At 32.6% G+C, this 26,425-nt stretch overlaps 1 protein-coding gene and 1 pseudogene across 1 annotated transcript; one reads left to right on the forward strand and one right to left on the reverse strand.

The window, feature by feature from the left end:
• Positions 1–1,732: 1,732 nt before the first annotated feature.
• Positions 1,733–26,425, reverse strand: LOC120093017 (protein TSS). Its single transcript, XM_039051309.1, has 25 exons — positions 26,189–26,425; positions 26,011–26,091; positions 25,814–25,875; positions 24,388–24,480; positions 19,013–19,085; positions 18,581–18,901; positions 18,359–18,426; positions 18,103–18,234; positions 17,000–17,041; positions 16,388–16,912; positions 16,063–16,220; positions 14,328–14,847; positions 14,190–14,252; positions 13,991–14,092; positions 9,807–10,121; positions 9,287–9,379; positions 9,078–9,179; positions 8,792–8,896; positions 8,514–8,647; positions 7,950–8,133; positions 6,921–7,052; positions 6,556–6,668; positions 6,047–6,134; positions 3,095–5,395; positions 1,733–2,164 (listed from the first exon to the last, which is right to left on the reverse strand). The coding sequence occupies exons 2-24, from the start codon at positions 26,072–26,074 to the stop codon at positions 3,272–3,274; spliced, it is 5,613 nt and encodes a 1,870-aa protein (XP_038907237.1). The 5' UTR covers positions 26,075–26,091; positions 26,189–26,425; the 3' UTR covers positions 1,733–2,164; positions 3,095–3,271.
• Positions 10,273–13,980, forward strand: LOC120068316 (annotated as a pseudogene).

Genomic DNA, 26,425 nt, shown 5'->3' on the forward strand with positions numbered 1-26,425 from the left:
GCAAAACAATCGTAACAGCCTACATGATTACATCAACGGAAGTTAACAATGCAAACCACTCCGGACACGAAGAAAAAAAAAACGAGGAAGCACACTCTTCCAACGGTATACTCGCAAGGGAATGAGCCAAAAAGTTGTAACAATGTTTCATATAGGAGAAGGAAATTGACCCACATCAAACGCGGGAGACTTATCCTCAATGAAAAATGACTCCTCAGTGAGATCCGTAGACTTATCATTAGTTGTTATTTGTTTTGATGTAACTACAACAGTGTATTGTTTTGGTATTTTTTATAATATTAATGTATTGTTTTAACAGTTTTTCGCGTATCATATATCAATTAAATAATAATAAATATCTGTATCAAATAGTAATCAGTTAGAAATCAGTATTATAAACAATTAGATAATGACCAAAATCAAATAGCAATCAGACAATAATCAGTATCATTAATAATATTCATCATCATCAAATAGTAGTCAAATAGCAATTGGATAGCAATCCAATAGTATCATATGTCAATCAGATAACAATCAAATAATATAGTAGAAGTTTATACATAAATCAATTGACAATCAGATGACAATATTAGAAACTACGATTAGAAAATACTAATTATGTGACAAAAAATAGTGATAATCAAATGTCAATCAAATGGCAATATCAGAAACTATGAAGGCATCAATCACAATCATTCTCTTTCGATGTTGTATATCCGTCGTAAAAATGGAAAAAATGGAAAGTGAAAAGTAGGGTTGAACTAAAAAAATGTGTAAAAGATAGGAGGCACTAAAGTTCAAGTAATCGAAAGTGAAATGTGATAGTAACAAACAACAATCAGATAGCAATATGTATCATTAGCAATTGTATAGCAATCAATGTCAAATAAAAATCAAATAGCAATCACATTTCACGCCGTAAGTGAATTAGTGAGAGCTTTTTTTACCTTTCAGTTTCAATGCGTCACTTAAATTTAGCTGGACTGATCGGTTTTGCTGTTTTTGCAAATTTTATATTGTGTGAATATGAACCTAATTTTTATAACTTATTTTAGCATGTTTGCAAGTGACCCAAATAATAATAGTTTATCCAAAATAATAATAATAATTAAAGTTGTACTTTAACCTAGATCTGTAACACAAAAATCCATACCATGAATAATACTAGCTTTCCAATCCCCAACAAGACGTGGATCTAACAAGTGTGAACTATTAGATGTCTATGCTATCATGTGCTATAACTTTCACAATCTCTGTTCGAAAATGATGGAACACTAGGTATATAAGGGTGGAATGGATATAGGAACGTGAAGCGTTAAAAATGATGGAAAAAAAGATAGGGTTGAAAACTGTCACAATGAAATTAGTTTAATATTACAAATCGAATACAACACGTTCAATTCAAATACGAGTTTTGGATTACATTACAATACAAACTTATTTTATTACAGACTCTCAAACAGTCCCTAAGAATTGTGGATTCGACCAAATAAATGAATAATAAATTAATATATCATTTAATGATGTGTCAAATTATGAATAAGAACACTAGGTACTCCTATATTACTAGAAAATTTTCTCCATATTCCTATATCTTCGGTTGTTGATAATAATAATTAAAGCTTATATAATTACATAACCGCAGGCTCACTTCAACTAAACTTTCTTAATCTCAGGGAAAGAATCCAAAACCAAATGTCCCACCTATTTTATAAAATTTTCAAATACTAAGTTTTGGACCACAAATATCACAAATCCTAAATCACCAGAAAGAAGTACCAGCCCACAAATCTCTTGACAATACCAGAAGAAACCTCACAAATAAAAATAACAACTCAAAATCAGACAACATTAGAAAGCTCAAGATATTAATGGGAGCAATTCCTTATTCTTTTGGCTCATTGTTATGTCATTAGAACATAAAAAAGGTTCTAATCAACTTGATCATGGAAAAAAAAAAAGGAATGAAAAGTTTATGGGTCAAACATAAATGAAATAATTAGTGGTATACAGTTTTAAACTACCCTACCAAAATCAATGCTTCACTATTATCCCAAAGCCAGAAACCAACTTATCTTTGAATGATGTGATCCAATTTCCAACTATATAATGAAGAATCACCTTTAAGATCTGCTTAATTCTTCACCAGATGTGTTTATCATGCCTGCACATCAAGAAAGACCATATAATAAGGCTGCAACCAGACAAACTAAGCACAAAATTGAAACAGCTGCAGCTGAAAGTTCGAACAATCTACTATTAAAAGAGCTTTAAACTCTAAGATTCCCAACAAAAAAATTTATTATCATTATAAAAGATTATAACCCTCTACTTATAGAGGATTTAAGCCCGCCAATCCAATTACCAACAAACTACTTAAACCCAACTAATGGAAACCGAGATTTTTCATTAAGGAAATGAAAAGAGAATAATGATAATATACAAGAAATTTGAAGCAAAAAGTTAGATAAAACCTTAGAGACATAAAAGCTCCAAAACATAGCCAAAACAACATAAAATAACAGAGAAAAACATACACCAGGAAGTAAAAACAAAACAGCAAACCTAATAAGTCTCAATACTAAAACCCAACTACTAACCAATTTTTTCTTTTTGTTTTATTTTCATTTTATTATTTTCATTTATTTATTTATTTATTTATTTTGGATAAAAACTATTAACCAATTAACAACTAAGTACTAACAAACTCAAAATCTAAGATATGGTAGCACCAAAACTAAAGCCTGTGAACACCAACTATTTATTTTATTTTTGAACAGCAAACTATGAACCCAAAACTTTGACCCCAATAATAATTAGATTTATAACATGGGGATAGCATTTAATTAGAAACAGAAAATGGCTAACTACTTCCATCAATGGAGACATGAATCAACCCCCCTAAGATATCAACTTCCTATATAGAGGACATGATTCAGAAACTTATAAAATCAAGCAAAAAGAACCTAAATGCTAGTATGTTTACCTATAAATATATATCAAATGAAATATTTTGTTTATGCTCCAAAAAAAGAGATGTTAGCATATAAAGATGAAGATAAAATTCTCTTATAGGTTGCTTTAGAAACCAAACCTCAATTGTTCTCAGAGTTCGTTTGAATCATGAAAGTGACAAGGCAGGGATGATACGTAAACATGAAGCCAGAAGACATCCAGTTCCAGTTACTCCATTTGCTTACAGGACCATAATATCAGCAATATCCTTGTCTATCTTTGAACGATCTGTCTGCAAGAATGACACAACCTACAGCTATGTTGCACTAGCTGTACATTCTTTGCTTGCTGAATAGTTGGTATACTTAGGAAGATCACTTCCTCTAACCACTCTGTTATAATTTACTTTGAATGACTGTGAGCCGTAAGGTCGATTTAGCAAACTGATTGGCACTCTGAGAGTCTGTTTCCGGTTTCTTCTTCCCCTTATCAAAATGCTGAAGGTTTTCTCACCATCAACATTTTCTCTACTGCTTTCCACATTTCCATTTAAAATGGATTTTTGTATGCGTTCAATGGTTGAACTTTCAACCATACATGGATTTGAATGACACTTTTGTTCCACGTTCTCTAAACCAATCCCAGCACCTCCATTTTCACTAACCATACGCTCAGATGCCAGAGAATTATTTTCCGTTTTAGCTTCTCCTAGGCTGTCAATATCTGCTGGCAGAACTTTCAAAGAATCATCACAGTTGACATTCAAATCTTTCATGAAATCATTAACAGGATCGACAGGTGATGGGACAGAAAACTCTGGTGGATGGCTACCAGGCCAAACTGTGCCTGGAACACATTCCGATGGGTTAGTGTTCACACTGCACTGCCAAGTAAAAGGATTGGGATGAAAAGCACTGGTGGTTACAGGAAATGTACTGGTTGGTACTGGTTGGGAATAACCAGGTACAGATAAAGGCTGAGTGTAAGTTGGTATTGCCTGTGGTTGGGAATAAGGAGGGTATATGAAGGGCATGGACTGCATCATACCAGGGGTTGGTGGAGGGGATGGGTATGGTTGGTGAGGAGATGAGCATAATGGATTAATTGTTGGCAATACTGAAGCAGGCCCTGGGTGAATATTCATGTTTACTGGCCAAGGTGCAATAGGTGGAATAGCACGAGGACCAGCAGGAATTGTTATATTCATGGCTACAGGTGCAGCACGTATGATAACTGGCGATGGGTTAAATGGAGCTGCAGAAGCAGATAATTTCTTATTATTGAGTCCTCGAGTCTCACCAGAACTTAGAACTGACGACTTGTCCTTTGAATCCTCAACTTGTTCATGGGAGTCAAAATTGTCGGATTCAGGGCCGTGTGATAGATCCTCCACAGCGGGTCCACTTTCAGAAGAGCCAACAGGATAGGACATGCTCTCATTAGGTACATTGTCCTCCACAACTTCAGTCACATCATTAACACAAGATTGTAGTCCTTCCACGGGCTCAGATACCATTTGAGAAGGGTTATTTTCCACAGTATGTCCCGCCTGAGTTTCATCATTCTTCTCCTCAACTTGTTCTTCCTCTTTCAAGAAACCTGAAGATTCCACAATAGAACCATCAGAGATTTCCTTAATTTCATTTGATTTTTCTTCATGTATCTCAACTCTAAGTTCCTCAGCACCAGTTGTATCACTCTGAGGAACCTTGACCTGCAACATGGCAATAGTACCTGGTGGGGCCACAGCCACTTCCTTGTATGAAGGTGATTTTCCAAGGCTGACTATTGTATTCTTCAATGAACTAGCATCAATTGGAGTCGAGGTTCTACCAGGTTCTACTGAAGAACCGACCTTGTCAGCAGTTTCAGTGGCAGGCACCACTGCTGCAGCAGTTTCTGTAGATGAGGGAATTGACTTAACCCTGTAAGTCAAAGTTTTGACTAATCTCTTCCCAAATTTGGAACCTTGATAGGAATTCATAGAATGATGATCTGTATAACTACCATGGGATATTGTTCTTTTCTTTAACACATATAATCGACTGTTCGGATTATTATTCTTCAATTTGTGAGATTCACTGTCAACATCTATATTCATCTTCTGATAACTAAAGACCTTGCCAAAAGTGGCTCGACGTTGCTTCAGCCGCCGCCCATATGACCCAGCTGATCTTGGTCTTTGAACTGGTTGCCATCCCTCTTCTCCTTCAGGGTGGAGTTCAGATATGACATCAACTACTATTTTTGGCCTTTCCTCAGCAGCTTCCTCAGTAACAGGTTGTTGGGCTTCGACTGGTGTGGTAGTCTCCTCATCTGTACTCGGACCATCTCCTGGTCCAAGTACAAGTGTCTCTTCATCAGAAACCTCTTTTGAGTTCTCTTGAGGAGATTCATCACCATGTGCCAAGCTTGCACTATGGTCAGATCTTCCCTTTAACTGCAAGGAACAATGAGATGAATAGCCAAACTACGTATAGAAGAAATTGACAGTAAGGTTTTTGTTTGCTGTTTAGTCGAAGTAATAAATGACCTATTTTTGTTCATTAATTAACTATTTTCTTTTCTTTTCTTATAACTGGGGTCAAAGCTTTGCTTCCCTATACACAAGGGCGCCCATGCCCGCCCCAAGGCTTGGACTCAGGAGACATCAAGGGTTTTTAGTATTAAGTTCACTCAAAAGTTCAAACTTGAGACCTCAAAGTCGATATGACCGAGAGACCTCACGCCCTAGCCAACGAGGCCACAACTTGGGAGCATCTATTCAGTATTAATTATAACATGAAATACAACTATTACAATTATTTAATTTTTGTTCAAAGGAAAAATATGGTGTTCAAAATAAAACGAAAAAATCAGGCTTCATCTAAAGAAACATTTTATAATAGCTATCCTACTTATCTTTTGGCATTGAGGTAAGCATCGTCAAAGACAATAAATTGTTATTGCCCTGATCTTATCATAAAATTCCATGTCCAACAAAACCAGGGGCAGACAAGCTAACTAAAATTTTAAGCAAATAAAGTTTCTAACCAAGGATCATCCATTAACTAATCGAACAACTATGACTAACATTGCATAAGTAAACTACCTTCACAAAATAGTTTTTCCTCTTTGTTGCTGCATCCCTCCCTTTGGCATCATGACTGGGATTTATGTAGTCAAGCAAATCGGATACACTGCCAAGTTCCAAAGAAGAAACTATAACTTTTGAGTACAACATCTTGGGTTAGGAAGAAGTTGAAAACACTGCTAAATAAGTTAACGATATGACAACTTAACTTTTTCCACATCTATTTTGTACGTGTGTTGCGACTCTTGCCATAAAATAGGCAAAAGATCTTAGAAAAATTACTGTTTAAATAAAATACATCCCATAATTGACAAGCACAAGCACACAAAAAATAACTTGTTCCAATCTCAGTTATCCAAAATACATCTGTATGCATCATCCACATAGGTATGCGGAAAGGGAAAAAAAAAGAAAGAAAAAAAGCATAGTAGTAAACCTGTAAAATAAACCAATATTGAGCAGAGTTGCATTACATTCACTATTTGTCAAAATAACCTGCAGGTCAAAAATCAGAAAATGGCGTTTACCTTAAGTGGCCTTTACTAGCTATTGATGCATCAGGCTTCCGAGTACCATTCCTTGCAGCTTCCTGTTGTTCAAAAGCTTTGGACTCAAAGTATTCTAGCCAAGCAGCAGCATCCTGCAGGATTAAATCTGACATGAGCTGGTAGGAAATTGTTGAAGAATAAAATTTTTTAAGAGAGCGAAAAGGAATTATTTGACACCCAATAGGGGCCAGCTTCCTTCTTTGTCATAGTTAACAAGGTTGAAACTTCCAGGAAAAAACTTCGAATTGGGATAATTTTACACGATTATGAATACAAACTGTTATCAATAAAAAGAAAGCAACGAGGTTAAAGTCTTCTAGATGAGTCTAGATGTCTTGAATTACTTGAGTGCGTAGATCGTCCGGGCCCAGCTTTGCTCGCAGAATTTGCAAGGTTGTCTGCTCATGTTGAACACTTAAAGGGTATGCTTCCATTAGTGAGAGTGCAATGGCTATAGCATGGTAGCTTGCTGCTGTCTGAAGAAATTAGGAAAACTAAATCAGATCTCGATATACCTCATGTAATATTTTTTTATTTATTATTGTTTATCATTATTTTTGTTAACAAGAGACAAGACCTATTATTAATAAAATGAAAAGAGACTAATGCTCAAAGAATACAAAATTCTAGGAATGAACAAGAAAGGGATAAATGGAAGTAGTAAATAATGGAACAAGATTATAACAAAAAGATTTCGAAATTTACTTTCTTTAACAAGCCAATAATTCATCTCCCAAATTTTTTTTATTGTTCATGCAAATATTTCAAGGTAACAACTAAGTCTAAAATCAGACAGCAAAGTGAAAAGAAAGTGAAACTCTAGAATAAAAATGCATAAGTTCATTCTGCTGAATTCAATAAAGTCTAAACTAGCACATTGCAATTTTTCTTTTTTCTTTTTTTTCCCCCTCTTTTCTTCTTTTTCTTTTGGACATCCATGAAAATCAGATCATTACACATATCTTGATTAATATTATAGAAAAACTGACTGTACACCATTTAGTTGTCATGCAGGATTTGAATATCCTTGTATGTGGTTGTCAACCTGCCTACCACTATAGGTCAATCTATGGTAGTTGAACTGATTTATTGTAGAATGAAATGATAGAGGTTTGAAAATTTAAGAAATGTACAAGTATGGGTTAGGGGAAAAAGAATGGGAAATGATGATCAAAGAATAGAGCTACGGAGCCACAACATTAAAGCTCATACCACTGTGCCAAAAAATTCCCACGGACTTGAGTTATGTCCTTTAGTCATGGCCCATTACAGTTAGGGCAGAAAATCCTACTAAATTATTGTTCAGATATTAAAGAAATTTATTTCTTTCTATAAAAGAGGGAAAATTAAGATAAGTAAGGTCAAAGCAAAACCTGAATATGATCCGGACCAAGTAATCTTTGGTTACACTTGAGAGCTTTGTGGAGATATCTGAGGGCAACATGCACATTTCCAAGCCCTTCCTCCATCATAGCCACATTGATGTATGTTGCAGCAGTGTTTGGATGAGAGGGGCCACAAGTGAGATGTAAAAGATAGAGAGCACGTTTTACATACCTAAATTTTTTAAACAACAAACACATTTTTATTGATACGTCAAAAACCTATAGGACAATCAATGAGGTAAAGCAAAATAAATAAAATTCAATGGTGACTACCAAATTAATATATTTAATATTTGGTAGGAAATTTGACTGGATACATAATGTAAATCACAAATATGGAAATTCATCAAGAACAGTTCTCCAAATTATTAACTCAGTCAGTCACTCTATAGCATGCGGTTGTATGAATATATTGGATCATAAAATTATTTTAAAAAAAAAAAAAATTAATTAAAAAATAAATAAAAATATCATATTTACAGTTTCTATTACCCTAGACCCATTTTATACAATGTGTAAGTTAGCGACTCTATAGCAGTGAGGACAACATACTTAAGAGCTAACTCTGTATGCTGAAGTCTGTAATAAAAAACAGCTAAATCCCCATAACTCTTCATTGTATCTGGATGATCAAGTCCCAATTCTCTCTCATTTATATCCAGGGCTTTTTGCTGGTAAATAGTAGCCTATAATGAAAAACCAAAGAATTAGCTTTCACCTCAATACCTTCCCAAATATATATACAAATAGATAAATAAGATAGAACAAAGAGAAGATGCCGTACATGGTCCAATAAAATGCACAACAATACTTCAGAATGAATTGACTACCTGATTAAAATCACCAGTGTGATATAAAACTACAGCAAGGAGGCTGTAAGCTCCAGCTGTCATGCGATGATAGGGACCACAAACTGCAACGAGTTTTGCGAGAGCCTGAGGAAGGAAAGGAAGAACCAAGCAAGAAATTCAATTAATTCATGCATTTAAACACATTCACAACTCATGATGTAAAGACCTCTTGAAAGTACTTGATTTCGAGAACTGCCCATGTTATAAACCCTCCTAAACAAAAAAACACCAAGGAAAAATAAAGCCACGATTGAGAATAGCATACCTTTGTACCGTAGGTTACAGCATCCTCAAGTTTTCCTTTATCTAAAGCTGTTTTTGAAGACTCTAAAAGTTGCCTTCCATCTGCAGATGAACATGCTGCTTGCTGAAAGAAATTCGCATGGCATTCAAATTCAAATTCAACTCAATCATTCTTATTTTCAAGACGCTATTAAAAAAATGTATCCTACAGCTAGGTATCCATTCAATCACCTTATGCACTGGGACCAAGCTTACAACATCCGATTTTTGGAACGGAAATGGAGAATCCATATCAAAATCTCGTGGAACCAGCTCAATACCCACCTAAAATTTATATTAGAAAAAGAATGTCAGAAAATGGAGGTAAATTATCATATTATAACCTGCACATGCTTTTTTGAAACTCACAGGCCCCCCAAGAACATTCAAAGTCAAGGCCTCCCCTTCCATAAGAAGGTGAGGCCTCACCTTACCCTACAGGTGTTGTGAACAAAGAGTTCTATAACTATGCACGGTCTCTTATCCTCAAAAGTTGGAACACTTTCTTGTAAACTTATCTTTCTGTATTTCTTGCATTTTTCTTTTTCTTTTTTTTCTTTTTTTGGGATTCCTTTGTATGTGGACTGATTTTTCTGCACTGCCCGCATATGTTCTTTCATTAGCAGAAATGATCTTAATACATGAGAGAGCTAGGACTGCAGAATGGATCCCCATGAATAAGATTTTGAAACTGAAATGCAGTCCTTAATACCTTGTGACACATGCCACGCAAAATTGCAAATTTTCTTAATTCTCTGTAGTTGAAACTGCTTATGTCCCATTCATATCGCTTCATTAAGAACAGCTCCAGCCATCTCCAGACAAGGGAGTGGACATTGCAAGGCTTCAGTGGTTCTCCACTTTCAGGAACCCCAAGGAGCAAGTTTAATGTGGCGGCGACAGAAACATCCATTTTATCAATGTCAACAGCAGCAATGACAGCCCGAAGAATATGCTTAAAAGCCCGTACTATCATCTCATGTATGCAAAGTGATTGCACATGCGAGAGCTTCTCTGAAAGCTTGACCTAATAAGGTAACAAAACCCAAATATAATATCAACCAATGAAGGAAATTCACATTTTTTCAAACAGAAGTATTCTCTTGGCCATCAAAAAAATAAATTAATTAATTAATGAAAATGAAAAAGAAGTATTCTCTTTAATATATATATATATAATGATTAGGTGCAGTACTCATGCTCCCCTCCCTTTACACATGGAAGAAAAAAAATCTACTTTTTAAAAAATAAAAAGCTGACAAATGGCAGTTTTTTATTTGACAGCTGCCTGAGCTGCACTAGCTGCAGCCAGGCAGCACCTAATTATTTCCATATATATTTTTTCCATATATAAAAGGTCATATTCTATACTCCAACATATAAAGTTAAGGGTTTTTTTACTTGAAAAAAAAAAGTCAAGTGTTTTTTGCCTGATTAGTCAGGTCAAATCAGAATATAAAGAGACATTTGAGTTGAAAGAGTGAGATGATTCTGCAGAAACCCACGACTGCTTGTCCTTCTCACTCACACTCGTCCACGCGTTAGCCACGTCTGCTGCTGTCATATCTCCAGCCAGCTCTCACCGCCACTCCAGTCCGCGGCTTTTCAAAACTTGGCTTATTGTGCAGTATATATCTGGACTATCCAAACAGGCAACAGCTGGTGTAGTGAACAAGTTGAGGAGAGCAGAAGCAGAGCAGAGCAGAAATTGAGCAGGAAGGAGGAAGAAGAAGCAATACGGAGATCAGAAGCTTTGGAGAATAATGGAATTGATACTTTGAGGAAAGTTTCAAGATAGAAGTATATAAAGAAAAGGGAGCAGAAGAAACTGGAAGAAATCAGAGATGATATAGAAGATGAGCAATATCTTTTTGAAGGTGTGAAGCTTACTGAAGCAGAATATCAGGAGCTAAGGTATAAGAAGGAAATATATGAGCTTGTGAAGAAGCAGATAGATGAGGCTAATGACATCAATGAGCATAGGATGCCTGAAGCTTATGATCAGGACAGGGGGTTTAATAAGGATAAGAGGTTTGCAGTGTCATTGCAACGTTATAGGGATTCTGGTGCTGCCGTTACAATGAACCTATTTGCAGAACAAGAGGCATGGGAGGAACACCAAATAGGGAAAGCAACAATGAAATTCGGTTCGAAAAACAAAAAACAAGCATCAGATGACTCTCAGTTTGTATTTGAGGATCAGATTGAGTTTACTGAGGAATCAATTGTGGAAGATGATGACTGACGAGTTTGTTGATGAACGTCAGACTGAATCACCTGAGAAGTCCAAGGCTAAGCAGCTCTGGACAAGCTGCACGAGGAGAGAAAAGCATTGCCAATCTATCCATATCGTGATCAATTACTTCAAGCTGTCAACAATTATCAGGTCAGTTCTTGTAATTCTTGGTGAAACTGGTTCTGGAAAGACCATGCAAAAACCTCAATATCTTCATGAAGCTGGGTATACAAAGAGAGGAAAAGTTGGATGCACACAACCACGTCGAGTTCCTGCGATGAGCATTGCTGCTCGAGTATCTCAAGAACTGGGTGTCAAGCTTGGGTACGAGGTTGTTTATTCAATACGTTTTGAGGATTGTACATCAGATAAGACTGTTTCAAAGTACATGACGGATGGGATGTTGTTACAGGAATTCCTTGGTGAACCTAACCATGCAAGCTACAGTGCTTAATGGTGGATGAGGCTCATGAAAGAACATTATCAACTGATGTTCTGTTTGGGTTAGTGAAGGAAATTGCTAGGTTTTGACCTGATTTGAAGTTGCTAATTTCAAATGCAACACTTGATGCCAAGAAGTTCAGCGATTATTTTGATTCAGCTCCAATATTTAAAATTCCTAGTAGACGTCATCCTGTAGAAATTAACTTCACAAAAGTTCCAGAAGCAGACTATTTAGATGCATCAATTGTGACTGCACTTTAGATCACAAAGCCTCCACAGGGGATATATTGGTGTTTCTCACTGGCCAAGAAGATATTCAAGCAGCTGAAGAAATGATGAATCATAGAACTCGAGATCTAGGCACCAAAATTGCAGAACTCGTTATCTGCCCCATATATGCTAACTTACCAACAGAGCTACAGAGTAAGATATTTGAACCCACACCCATAGGAGCAAGGAAACTTGTCCTAGCAACTAATATAGCAGAGACATCCTTGACGATTGAAGGGATAAAATATGTCTTTGATCCTGGTTTTTCAAAAATAAAATTCTATAACCCAAGGACTGGGATGGAGGCGTTGCAAGTGAGTCACATCTCTAAAGCATCAACAAATCAGAGAGCAGGTAGTTTTGGACGAACAGGCCCTGGAATGTGCTTTCGTCTGTATACTGCGTATAGTTATAATAATGAGATGGAAAACAATATTGTACCAAAAATACAAAGAACAAACCTTGCTAATGTCGTGCTTACACTTAAAGAGTCTTGGTTCTCATGACTTGGTAAATTTTGATTTTATGGACCAACCTCCATCCAAAGCATTGCTAAAAGCTTTGGAAGTGCTTTATGCACTTGGTGCTCTAAATAAACTTGGTGATTTGACTAAGTTGGGCAGGTGAATGGCAGAGTTTCCTCTTGATCACATGCTTTCTAAGATGATGGTTGCTTCTGAAAAATTCAAGTGTTCAGATGAAATTATTTCTATTGCAGCTATGCTTTCTATTGAAAATTCGATCTTGTATCGTCTGAAGGATAAACAGTTCATGCCGATAATGCCTGGATGAATTTTCACACTTGGAATGTGGGGGGTCACATTGCACTATTGTAGATCTACAACTCTTGGAGGGAAACAAATTACGCTATGCATTGGTGCTATGAGAATTACATCCAGGTTAGAAGTACGAAATGTGCTAGAGATATCAGAGATCAACTTGAAGGGCTTTCAGAAATGGTTGAAATCAAATTAACTTCAAATTTGAATGACTTGGATGCAATAAAGAAGACCATAATATCTATTTTTCCCTCTCTGCAAAGTTACAAAAGAATGGCTCTTATCGGACAATTAAGCATCCACAGACGATTCATATTCACCCAAGCTCAGGGTTGGCTCAGGTTCTTCCAAGATGGGTTGTATACCATGAATTGGTATGTACCTCAAAAGAATATATGAGACAGGTAATGGGGTTGAAGCCTGAATGGTTGGTTGAAATTGCTCCACATTCCTATCAGCTCGAGGATCTTGAAGATTTGAGTTCAAAGAAGATGCTTCATGGACAAGGTCGTGCAAGTGCTACTGGAGAAGAGTTATAAAGGACTTGTCTTTTTCTGTAACTTAACATTGAATTCAGCTGGTGAACTAAAATTGGCCCGTTGTTGATTGGCATCAACTCGTTTGTTAGAAACTCATTAACTGAGCTTGAGCCTAACTAAGACCAAATTGGGAATGTGGACTTGGTCTTTCTATCTAGTTCAAAAATGTATTAGGTTGTAGTTATATACTAATTCTATGCAAAACTGTAGAAAATAAAGAGAGAGGTCAAGATACTCATGGTTATGTGAAATAATGTTAATGTTAAATATTTATTTGAATTGGAAAAAAAACAAGTTGAAAGAATGACATAAGAGTCTGGCAACCGATGCAAATAGAAAGAATAATAATGGAGATGCTGCACCATTACTTTGCAGCTAGAAAAAGTTGTTTTTAAAACCCTATACATTCATGCCCAGCTTCAACAGGAGGGACCATAATAAATTGCTCTAAATCATGAAAGAAAGATTCTGAAAGGGGGAGCTTGTTTGAAGATGGGCAAGACAAGATGTAAGAGCAAAACAACCCACAGCATGTTCAATTTGTACCTTTCAGCTCGTTGATATAAATACAACAAAACAAGCAACAAGAAATTACGAAGGCATGGCACAGACATATCAATGAACTTACAATTTGACCAAGTGAACGCATCTGAAGACCTCTTGTGTGCATGAAATCTGTTAGAGTACGGCCATCAACTGGTGAAAGCTCTAAAGAACCAAAATCCGATACCTGTAAAACATGATGAATGCTAGAAAAGGGAATCACCATGACAAGATTAACATGCAAGAAAAATAAACAAGTATATGACTATTAAATGTAAAATTACCAGTTTTGGAAGAGCCACTTCCACGTAATAATTCTGGGACAAGTCAACTAATTCTTGCATGGACTGAAATAAAAAATGGTAAGTTAGTTGAGGTATGGTTGATGGTGAGAGATGCAACAGCGTTCAAAGAAGTATTACCTTGCAATGCAAACCAGTGTCTAAATTTTTCAGCCGATCAAAGGCCTCTTCGGACAACTTCCTCCTCAATGCTATTTCATTTTCTTTTGATTTTTTTTCGTTTTCAGCTTCACACGAGGTAGCATCGTTGACTTCACCAGTCATGCCATCTGAACTGGAATCATTTCCAGACTGCATCTTTAATGTTTTCATATCTTGCTTTTTCTTATTCTTAAGAGATTTGAGAGGTGTCCCAAGTCCCTCCACCTTCATTTCATTCTTGGCCTTTTCACTGGATGGTTTCTTATCTTTTTCTGTGGTCTTTTGATCTTGCAAATGTTGAATCCAGCAGGCTCCAAGTTCCCATCTAACAAAATGATTAGACCGTATCTCCTCTTTTTCGAGCTTGGCAAGGCTTTCTTTTAATAGTTTCTCTATAAAAGCTTGGGCAGCACCAAGCTCTTCTTGATCCATACTTTGCAAATGAGTGAGAGATTTGTTATGCTCTGAAGGTGTAGTTTGGTGAAGTAATAACCTCAAACTGTAAGAAAAAATACAGATGTCAGACTCAGTGATATGAAAAATGGCTTAACTAGGAACAAGCAAAGCTTTGACATCTTCCTTGTCGATAGTTAACACTGATCACTTAACAACATGACGTAATCTCCTGTCTTCAAAGCCTAGAGCTGAAATGTTTGATTGTGTATGAATAAAACCACAAAATGTTAGTTTAAGCATCAACAGAAGGAATACGTAGTTTAAGGTGAGGTTTAGATGCTTCTCAAAATTGCTTTAAACGAACATTTTATCCACCAAGTATTTGGCCGGTTGAAAAGTATTTTTGAAAGCTTAAAAATTATATTAAGACTCCCATGGCTTCCGTGAAAGTGAGTGTCAACAGAAGGAATATAAAGTTTAAGGTAAGCTGTCGATACTTCTCAAACTTGCTTTAGACGAAACATTTTATCCACATTTTATCCACCAAGAATTTTAAGAGCAAGCAACAACTTTCACGGAAGCAATAGGAGAATTGACATTATTTTTAAGCTTTCAAAAATACTTTTCAACGTGGCCAGATACTACCAAAAGATAGAAGTGTTTCAACCAATTAAAAATACTTTTAGAAATTCCAAAGGTTCGATCAAACATTTGGTGGTAAATTTGTTAACCAAAGGCAATGAGCAGAATCTACAAAAAAAATTAGGTTAGATTACATGTTCAGTCCCAAACTTTCTTATTTAGTCCTACTTTAAAAGGTGCCTAATAAGTCTATGAACTTCTAATTTTAGGTCTAATAGGTCTCTCAACTTTTAATTTTGTATCCAATAGGTCACACACATTCAAAATGTATAGAAATTAATTGATCAATTAGATAAAATTGAATTTTGTCTTATGGGACCCTAATCTTTCGATTTTGTGACTAGTACGTCTGTGAATTTTAAAAAATGTTGAATAGGTCAAAGACCTCTTAAACACAAAGTTGAAAATTTAATTAATCGACTTGACATAAAATTGAAAGTTTAAGGACCTATAATGTACTTTTTAAATTTCAAGGACCAACTAGACACAAAGCTAAAAGTTCAGGGGCTAGCCAAAAAATTATTATTAAGATGGTTGAACTATATTTTACAACCCAAAAACCAAAGCTAGAGATCATGTTCAAGTGCTGCAAAAGCGACAAGACGTATACATAATCTGCATGTAGAAAGTTAGGAGAAAATTGCTACAGCACTTAATATGATTGATATATTCATACCTGTTAATGTTGAGGGCATTGGCACCACCTTCAGGCTGCTCAAGAAGTTCAATGCTTTGATATTGAGAACTAACTTTCTCGTTCTCTTTCTCCTCAATTTTCACTATGGAGATATAACCACAATATCTCACATTTATGACACCTAGGGCTGCAGTATCCTATACCCATTAAAAAACTTAATTAATGAGTGATGACTATAAAGGAAGTCAGAAAAATTAACTACTAAAATAGAAACAGAAACAATTAGAAAGTTGAAATAACAATAATAACACTGGTCCAACCACAGACATTGTTGAATGATAACTTTAATCGGAAAACATCTTACATGGGCAGCAGTATTTTCATCAGCAGTGATTCCCTTCAATAAATTCTTTTCCACTAAGTTCCTTTGGTCCATTCCAATGGCTTGTATTCCATCGATTTTGGTATCTACCTTGCAACTTGCATCAGGAAGATCCTTTGTGACCGTAACTTTTAAATCCCCTACCCTCTCGGTAAAGAGGACTTCACCGTCTGAAACTAAATGGTCCACCTTTGACATTCCTATAACAAGTTTAATTGCTTTAATGGCTCTGAAAATGGCAACATCAACAAAAAGGCTGTGCAGAAGGAATGCCCTTCTATCCCGAATCTGTCTTTCTTCTGCCGTCTTGCAAGGCATAGATGCAAGAAATAGAAACTCACTGGCCCATGGTATCAAGTCACTTTTACCATCCCTTCCTAAACCACCTCCATTTCCTCCCCAAGTTTCATCTTCCACAGGGAGAGGAGGGAAAACTGAAAGCGATTGTGCTGACACGGGAGGAACAAGCCATGTGTTGGCTCTAAAGCCGTAAGGAAGATTTCCAAACTGCAAGGAACTTCAAGAAAAGCTATAAGAAAGAAATTAAAAATGAGAAATAGTACATAGTACCACCCAAAAAAAATCATGGTCAACCTTGTTGCGTTCTGTGAATGCTTTGATGAGATCACTATATGCCTGAAACATCAGAAATTTGAAATGTGCATTCAATCAATATTTCAAAATTTTAAATAAAAAAGACTAATAAACTTCATGGCAATAGATATTCTTCAGCACAGTAAAAGCTTTCCATTCTCTTTGGCATAGCCTTAGAGCAAATGTATAGCAAGATGATAAAATTTCTTAGCAGAAGTCCAAATTTCAATATACAAAGAGCACATAAACCCGATCCAACTTCCAAAGTAATTGAATTGTCTGTCACTGTCAGTCAAGTTGGTTGATGTCAGGACTATTGTACTGAGATTATTGAGGCATGTAAAGCTTGGTAAAAATTAAAATTATAAGAGCTCCAAAAGAATGTTCTTTTATATAATAACAAATAATGTCAACTGACTCATATCTCGTAAACACGAGTTTCCTCCCTTGATGGTTTTATAAAAACATTGGTTAGCTTTTAAACTCAACTCACTCAAAGTTTCCTAAGCTCTTAGCACAATGAACAATTCGTGCAGAAATAATTCAAGAAAGCCATCATATCGTGGTTGGCAATGTTGCATCATTAGATATAGAAGAGAGACTACAAAATACTATGAATTTGTATCATATCTAGTAGCAGTGGATAATAGAAACATGCACATTTCTAAATTCAGATCCTAACAGGTATCAAAAACCAACCACAATGTGCATATCGTTGGATAATTTATTCCTCCTCGATTTGTTTTATATTAAAAAAGGTATATAAAAATGTTAAGTTATTCACATTTTCTCACTAATTTGCTCCCTAAAAATGGGAATTGAAATTATATATATACACACACATATATTCAAAATATTAAAAAGTGGATTTTTTCCCCTACATATGAAAATTTCTGATCCTGTTACCATATATCCAAGAAAGCTACAAGCACTGATAGAGTATAGTTCAGCTGGCATAAAGCTAAGCTTGCATAATCGTTCTTGTGGTTAGAGATTTGATTTCTCCGCCCCAAATATCCTTATATAAATAATAATGATAATAATAATTGTAATAATAAAGGTGAATGAAAATTGATCGGGAAGAGAGAATAAAAGAAGCTAACGTTATCGAAGGCTCTACTGAGCTGGCGTAACAAATCAACCAGGTTGTGACTCAAAATCCGGTGTTTTCCAACACAAAAGAACCCCTTCCTGCAAGATTCCACTCGCACAACCTTCCCATTGCAAAGCTTTGCCTTACAAATTCAAAGAAATAAATAAATAAATAACAGCCATATTCATCAATAAGGTATAAATATAAAAAATAGTCGCGTACAGACTGACGCTATTCTTGAACTCTAGACGAAAATAGCAACTTACTTCGAGCGAGAAGAGATGATCATCTGGCAAAATCCCATCGACCTGCTGCTTAGTTACTCTCCGTATAACTGCAGCACCATCAGCATATAAAACATTACGAAATGCCAAAAATGACACTACCAGAAAAGAAAGAGGGAATAGACAAAAGTTCTCTCAGAAGAAAATTGATTTATCTGGAAACACTTCAAGCACACAAAGAGAGACCACAAAGAAGAGAGTTACATTGGAGTGGAGGCGTGAGGTGGGAGAGAGAGAAAAAATCATAGAACGTTCCAAGTTTAGGGCACGAATGGCTGATCTCCGCCTCCGACTCATCTTGCTTGGCTGCAGACCCGTCGAACTTACCGGAGCCGGCCGAACCGGCGGAGTTCGGAGACTTTTTGGCGTTCTTATCCAGCGAACCGGACGAGTTCCTGCCATTGCCATCGAACTTACCGCCATTCTGATCCTTCCCCGACTGTAACGTTCCAAAACACGTGGTGCAAGCGACGACGTCAAGGAGTCGCCGGACGTGCGCCGCCGCAAGCTCCTCGTCGTAGTCCTCTGTCCGGCGACGACAAGAATGAAGGATCAAATAAATTAAAGAAATAAAAGATAATACAGTGAGAAGTACAGAAGAGCGGTAGATATCTCCCAAACGGCGACGTTTCGTACCTTCCACCAACGTTAAGGTGCAGGGTTTCAGTGCGGACACGTCCACCGAATCCTTTAAGCGGGGCCCTCTTACCTAGACAGAAAAAATATGAAATTAGAAAATGTCCGAAATACCCATGATCTATCTATTTAATTTTTCGGGAAAAAAAAATTAACATTTACCCCCACGTATAAATCTTTATCCAAAACTTTCCATTTCATTAACCTTAAATTACACTCCAAAATTTAGATAAGTATCACAATTTTAACTTCAAATTAAAGAAAAACGTTACAATTTTTACTAAAACATATTTTCGTACGAAAATCATTAAATAAAAAGTATTTTCATTTACTTTCAATGAATTAGAGTACATGCAAATCAAACAAAATTAATAGAATTTCAATCAAAAATGACAGAATCTTTTTTTTTTTTTTGACAAAAATGTGAGTTATGACGATGTTATTCAATGGTTACAACTTGTGAATTAATCAAACTTATTTTTATCATAACTTTTTCTAGTTTAATTTGAAAATATTATTGAATTTTGTAAGTTTATGAAATTGTTTGGAGTTTTTTTTTTTTTTTTTTTTGGAGGAGGAGGAGGGTTAAAATTATGAAGTTGATAGGCGAAAATTGGGCATTTGGTAGAATTGTACCACTTTCTAAGTTTAGAATATATTTTGATTAGATAAAAAGTTTATGGTGAAAAATGATTCTTCTTCATAAATTTATAGGTAAAAATCAATATTTTATCAATAATTTTGAAAATTATACCTATGTCTCATTTGATAACAATTTAATTTTAGTTTTATATTTTTAAAATTTATATCTGTTTCCTCTCAATTTATTACAACTATCAATCTTGATATTTTAAATAAACACTTGAATTCTTAAACAAATTATAAAAATTAAAACAAAATTTCAAGTATAATTTATTTAGTTTAGAGACTTATGAGGAATTTAATGTTTTAGCTTTAAATTTAAAATCCAAATATCAAAATGAACATAGCTCAGGTAAAATAAATATTCAAACATACAAAGACCAAGAAGTCTTTAAATTTATTCAAAATCATAGAGATTTGATCCTCTCTTTACAAATTATCAATTATCAAATAAAATTAATAAGGTGTCAGAGCTCAAATTAAGTTTGGTGGAGAATTCTCTATTATTGTAATTGAATATTTTAAGCCACATATAGCTAGAATGAAGCTTATTCTTTAGCTATGATGAACACGTAATTTTTTATTTGGTCTTGTATGTTTGAATAAATGGAATTATGTTCACATAATACTGAATAGTTTTTCTATTTTTACTTAAGCATACGATTATATAGAACCTCTTAATACAAAAATAAAATTTTCTTAAATTAAAATATAAAAATGTAATTACAACAAAATTGGAAAAGTTTAAACTTCAACAATTGTTTATAGCTTTAGGATAATTATAAAAATGAAGTTGAGAAAATGTGTTCAAATTTCTTTCAAATCAATGTATAAATAAACATAATTATAGAGGAAATTTAAAAAGTTATTTGACTTTTTTTTTTAAGTATAGTTATAAAAAATGGGGAACAAAAAAAAAAGTCGTAAATTTCATTTATTGAATTAAACTATAAAAAAAAATGTAATCCAAAAATGTGTTAAGATTTCAACTTGGATTTTTTTTTTTTTTTTTTTGTTAGTTTTTAGTTGTAAAAGAATGAACCATAAAAAATGTAATCAAATTCATTATTCAGATTCATTTCTTAAATTAAAGTATAAGAATGTAATTTAAAAAGGTGAATTTTTTAAAAAATTTGACTTTTTTTTCTTCCTTTTTAGTTTTAGTATGGTTATAAAAGAATGAAACATAAAAAAAATGTAATCAAATTAATTAATTTAAGCATAAGAAATGTAATTAGAGAAAAGGTTTCAACTTTCACTCTTCTTTCTTTTCGCTTTAGTATAGTTATAAAAAATGTAATCAACTTTTTTCTTAATTTAAAGTATAAAAAATGCAATAACAGAAAAAAAAATCAACATTGACATTTTTTTTAATTTTCTAGTTATGGGAAATGAAACATAAAGAAAATACCTAATCAAATTTATTTCTATAAAAATATAATTACAAAAAAGAAAATAGTAGGAAAATTTTAAAATATGAACTAATAATATGCACCTCAAATATAGATTATTTATAATCCATAATAAAATAGTCATGTCTAAGACACAAACTATTATAACTCATATTATTTTAATTTGTATTCCAGACATAGACTATTACGACTAGAATTGACTCACTCACTTATATTTAATTTTAATTTAGTCACTTATGTTTTTGCATTCTCCAACCATACCAAAAATGGATAAGACTAAGCTTTTGTGTCATGTCTTTTTAAATAGAAATTTAGATTTTTTTTTTTTTGAGCAAGTAGAAATTTAGAAGGGAAACTAAAATGAGCATAGGTCAACGGCCAACATGAAGTTTATATGATTGGTATTGAAGTTAGAGGTTTGATTCTTCATTCCAATGTTGTAAAAAGAGAGAGATGAGAGAAAAATTAGGTCACCGGATATTGGGGGTGTTCAAAAAACCCAATGACCCGAAAAAATCGATCAACCCAACCCAACTCGTGCGATTTGGGTTGGATATCAACTCATTTGGGTTGGGTTGGGTTGGGTTGGGTTCAAATAAATGAAAATTTTATGGATTTGGTTGGTTCATGGATTTACCTAATATAACCCAAACTAATCTGAATTTATTATTAACTTTAAAATATATTTTTTTATTACTTATAACACATTTAGTTATACATATATAGATTTTAATTTTAACTTTATTTAATTCCAATGTTTTTTTAATAATTTATTATTTAACAACTCTTAAAAGTAATTTATTTACACTTTATAAAGAAAAGTTTACTATATAAATTGAAATTGAGTCGTTAATCTTGATTTAATATATGAAAATAATTAAATTATATTTTTACATATTTATGTTTTTCTTTTTTTATAACAAAATTTTAAACAAATAACCTGTTAACCCGAATCAACCCATGTTGGGTTGGGTTCATTTTTTAAAGGGTTATTTAAGTTAAATAAATTTATCACTCGAACAATTGGTTTGGGTCTAAAAAGTCTTTTAACACAACTCAACCCAACCTATGAACGCCCTTACCTAATATAAATATCTTATGGGATTGTTGACAACCATTTGGCTTTTACCTTTGAAGATTAAATATATAAACATATTTTTTTCGACCCGAAATTTATTGTTTTGGTATCTACTTTCTATATATTTAAAAAAAAAATGCGAAGCTAACTTTTTAAAATTTTTTGCTTTGTTTATGAAATTTAGCTGATAATTTGACTTTTTTTACTTGAGAAATATGAAAATCAAGGTAAGCAATTGAGAAAAAATAATATTAATTTTTAAAGAAATAAATTATAAAATTACCATACGAGACCTCAAAATAATCTCTTGTAAAATGACAACTATAATGACATATATTTTATTTTTATATATATAACAATGATATATAAATTTATTTCAATGTCCATTCACAAACGAATGTACAATTAAAGAATGTTATGATGTTGAAATTGATATTTTTAAAACGATAAAGCAAATATTAAAAAAATGATAATAACTATTCAAATATAAATTTAGTCTATTCGATATTATCATTAATATAATTTTAAAACGAATGTTTATTTGCATTTTAGAACAATCATATGCCATGATATTTTATTTTTAAATAGACCGAAACTAAAAAAAAAAAAAAAAAAAAAAATCACTAAAATATAACCAATTATTCCTCGATATCATATTTGATAGGAATAGTGTCAAGAACTTCAAAAAGGAAAAGGAAAACCTTCTAAAAAAAATTCAAAAGTTATCAAATTAAAATACTGATTAACTCAATAAAAGATTATGAAATAATTAGAATAATAATTAAAACTTAGATTTAGTTAGTGTTGTGGTAGCTTTCAAAATAATCCATGACAATCGTATTTTTAAAAAATATTATTGGTAAATTTCAGTTTTTAACCTGAAAAGGTAAATTATAGTGTTTTGTAAATATTAAATTGTCGTGGTTAACAATTATAACAAAATAACCCCACTATCAAAATTTGTATTTTTTTTTTATAATTGATATTCTAAATATTTGTTAAAATGTCATATTTATATATATATGCTATAAACTTTATTTTCTTTGCATTTATTTTATTTCTTAGTATTTGTTAAATAGACGAGAAATAGGTGCTTTTTTTTAGTAGAAAAAAGTATGATATTATTGGTGATATTGAACTAATTGATTTGAAAATTTAAGATATAGAGAAATCAGGTGTGAGAAAGCTAGTAAATATGTAAAATTAACTTTGATTTTAAAAATAAAATTGAAATGGAGATTTGTTATAGAGTAATTGCTGAAAATAATTTATTTCAGAAATATAGTAAGGAATAAATTTAAAAACAACGTAAATTGACTAGAAAAAAAATATTTTCCTAAAAATTCATTTTTATTTAAATTATTTTGATAAAAAGGGTTTAAAATTCACTTTAAAAGTATTTTAAAAAAATACTTTGAGTAGTTATCAAACACTTCGATTTTTCTAAAATGATTTATTGTCAAAATCAAACCAAGCACATCCTAAAAAATATTATAAAAAGTATATTAATAATCAATCTTACCGAACACCTAAATCTATTAAGATTTTTACCTAATCACTTTCACCGCACTTAAAAGCTCCCAAACATAGCCTCAATCAAATTGATATTATTAAATAAATATAAGGTTCTATTTCAAAACTAATAATTGTTAATATTAGATAAACATAGGATGGAAGTGCATGTTTATCTAATATAGTATCAGAACTTATAAATTAAAAAATATATATATTTAATTAGAAAAAGTCGGTAAATCTAAATACGTATAATATCGAATGGCCATTTTAAGAATTCAATATTGCAACGATGGAGAAACCTCACAAATCCTATAAAATACATGAATTACTCGTCTAATAACTAATTAATTATAAAGATTCACACTAGAAGGATATATAAAAGAAACATTAGTTACTCTCCCGTTGTTATTATTATTGATTGATTTTGAGATGTAATTTAAATTATTCATCTTTTTAAATTTCAATAAAATATGAATTAAGAAGCCATTTTCATCTCAAAAGTTCAAAATTATTGTTTTTTTTAAAATACATATAACTTGCCTAAAAGCTATCATGTTAAGACAACTGAGCGAGACAAGGATAATTGTGGTCTAAAATGCACTATTTTTTTTTTTCAAATAAGTGGTCCCCCTCTGTGTTTTTTTTTTCTTTTGTAATTATTAGTTAATATTTTTTAATGTTCCTGAAAAAAAAATCTGCGGAAAATAAAAAGAAAAAAGGGAAATTACCTCGTGAGCAAGGGAGAAATTTGTAATATTGCATGTCTCGGTCTTGACAGATAGTAGGCGACGAACGTCTATTATTTTGTCCGTAGATATTCCCTGCTTTGAAAAACACTCCTACCGTCATTCTATTTTTCACATTCATTTATTTAATTTTAAATAACAAATTTAATTCCTATATCGTGCAGAAATTTATAATTTTAAAATTAATATTTCAGTTCGATAAAATATTATAAATACTAAAATCTATATAAGTAGATAAAACATTCATAAAGAAGAACTAAATTTGAAGATTGTATCAAAATGTGGGGATGAATTATAACTTTTTCCCTACGTCGATTTTATAATTTAACCTTTTTTTCAATAAAAAAAATGTTCAAATTCGAGTTTATTGAACAATTGACAAAATGACAGTACTCATATGGATATTTGAAATACCTATACTCCGGTATAGTACAACTCTAGAATTTGAAACAAGTGAAATACCTTTTATGCTGTAAAAAAAAAAAAAAGAAAGTGAAATGCCTTTTTGTTGTTATAAACTTTATTTTTTAAAAAAATATCGACATAGTCATTTAAAACTAATGTTGTTATATCAAAGTGGACGTAAATTCAACAATAATCGACGCAACTTCTCTTCATAAAGATTAAAAATTCAATCCCTCATCCCATAATTATTAATATTTTATAGCGAATCTAGAATTTTTATTTACAATAAGTTCACGAAGAATTAATATATACATTTAAATTTTGTAGTTTTTCTTATAATCTATCCCGTCTCAGTTACAAAAATTTGAATATAATATATAAAACGAATGAATTTTAACTATTTTTATTTTTTAAAATCATGCTTACTCATTTTTTAAAAAATTCCAAGCCAACATTTAAAAACAAAATAAAGTTTTTATTTTTTCTTTTTCCAATTTTAATAAATTACGTTGGTTTTTTAAAATGTTTTGTAAAATTAGGTAATAAAACAAAAAAGAAAAGTTGGGGCTATAAACTTAATTTCTAAAAATAAAAAACAAAATGTTATTCAATACATATTTGTATTGTATGAAACATAAAATTATATATATATAGATAGTTTACATGTTATCTCAAACCTTGAATTCCATATGATAATAATAATATTTATTATACTAAATTTTAATACGATGTATACATAATCATAATCATTAAGAATAAAATAAAACATTTACGACATACAATTAAAAATTTAAATTTCTTTCAAAATATTAAAGAATAGAGGATGTAATTAAATATATCACTTCAAATTAACATAAAGTTTGTAATAATAAATTCAAGGTTAAAAATTTGATTCCTCGACTCGGAGTGGAATAAAAAAAAAGTACACATAATTGAATAATTTTGTGAGAGAGCACAAAAATTCAAACAAATTAAAGGAAAAAGGAGGAAAAAGGTTTGGGACCTTTAAGACAACATGGGTCTCATCAGGAAGAAGGACAGAGATGTCCATAACAACTGGAAGAACTGCAAAAACCAAAAAAAAGAAAAAAAGAAAAAAGAAAACATCAAAATTTATTTTTATTAAAAGAAACCCAATAATTTTTCTCTAGAGAGATGAAGAGATAGATTAAAAGTATATTAGTGAAAATACAAAATTACCCTTCTCTTCTTTCTTCTTCTTCTTATCACCTTTAGGCTTGCCATGGTTGTTTCTTGGTGCCATTTTTGGGGTCAAATTAACTGCAAAATTAAACCCAAAGGAAGGAAGAAGAAGATTATATTGAATGAAGAAGAAATGGATAAAAAGGAAGACATTAATGAGAAGAAAAACAATGACCTTGAGAAAGAAGAAGAGAAATTTAGAGGGGAAATTTGGGAAGAATATAATGGATAATGAAGAGAGAGAGAGAGTTAATATAAGAATTTGAAAAGGAAAATAAGAGAGGATTTTGAAATGAAGGGTGTAATCCAATACAAATAGAGAGAAAGGAAGAAAGAAGAAGGAAGAAGGTAGAAGAAAGAAAGGAAGAAGAGAAAGGGTGTGTGTGTGTGTGATAAGGAAGGAAGGGTTGAG

The sequence above is a fragment of the Benincasa hispida genome, chromosome 12 (assembly GCF_009727055.1).
Source record: "Benincasa hispida cultivar B227 chromosome 12, ASM972705v1, whole genome shotgun sequence".
NCBI lineage: Eukaryota > Viridiplantae > Streptophyta > Magnoliopsida > Cucurbitales > Cucurbitaceae > Benincasa > Benincasa hispida.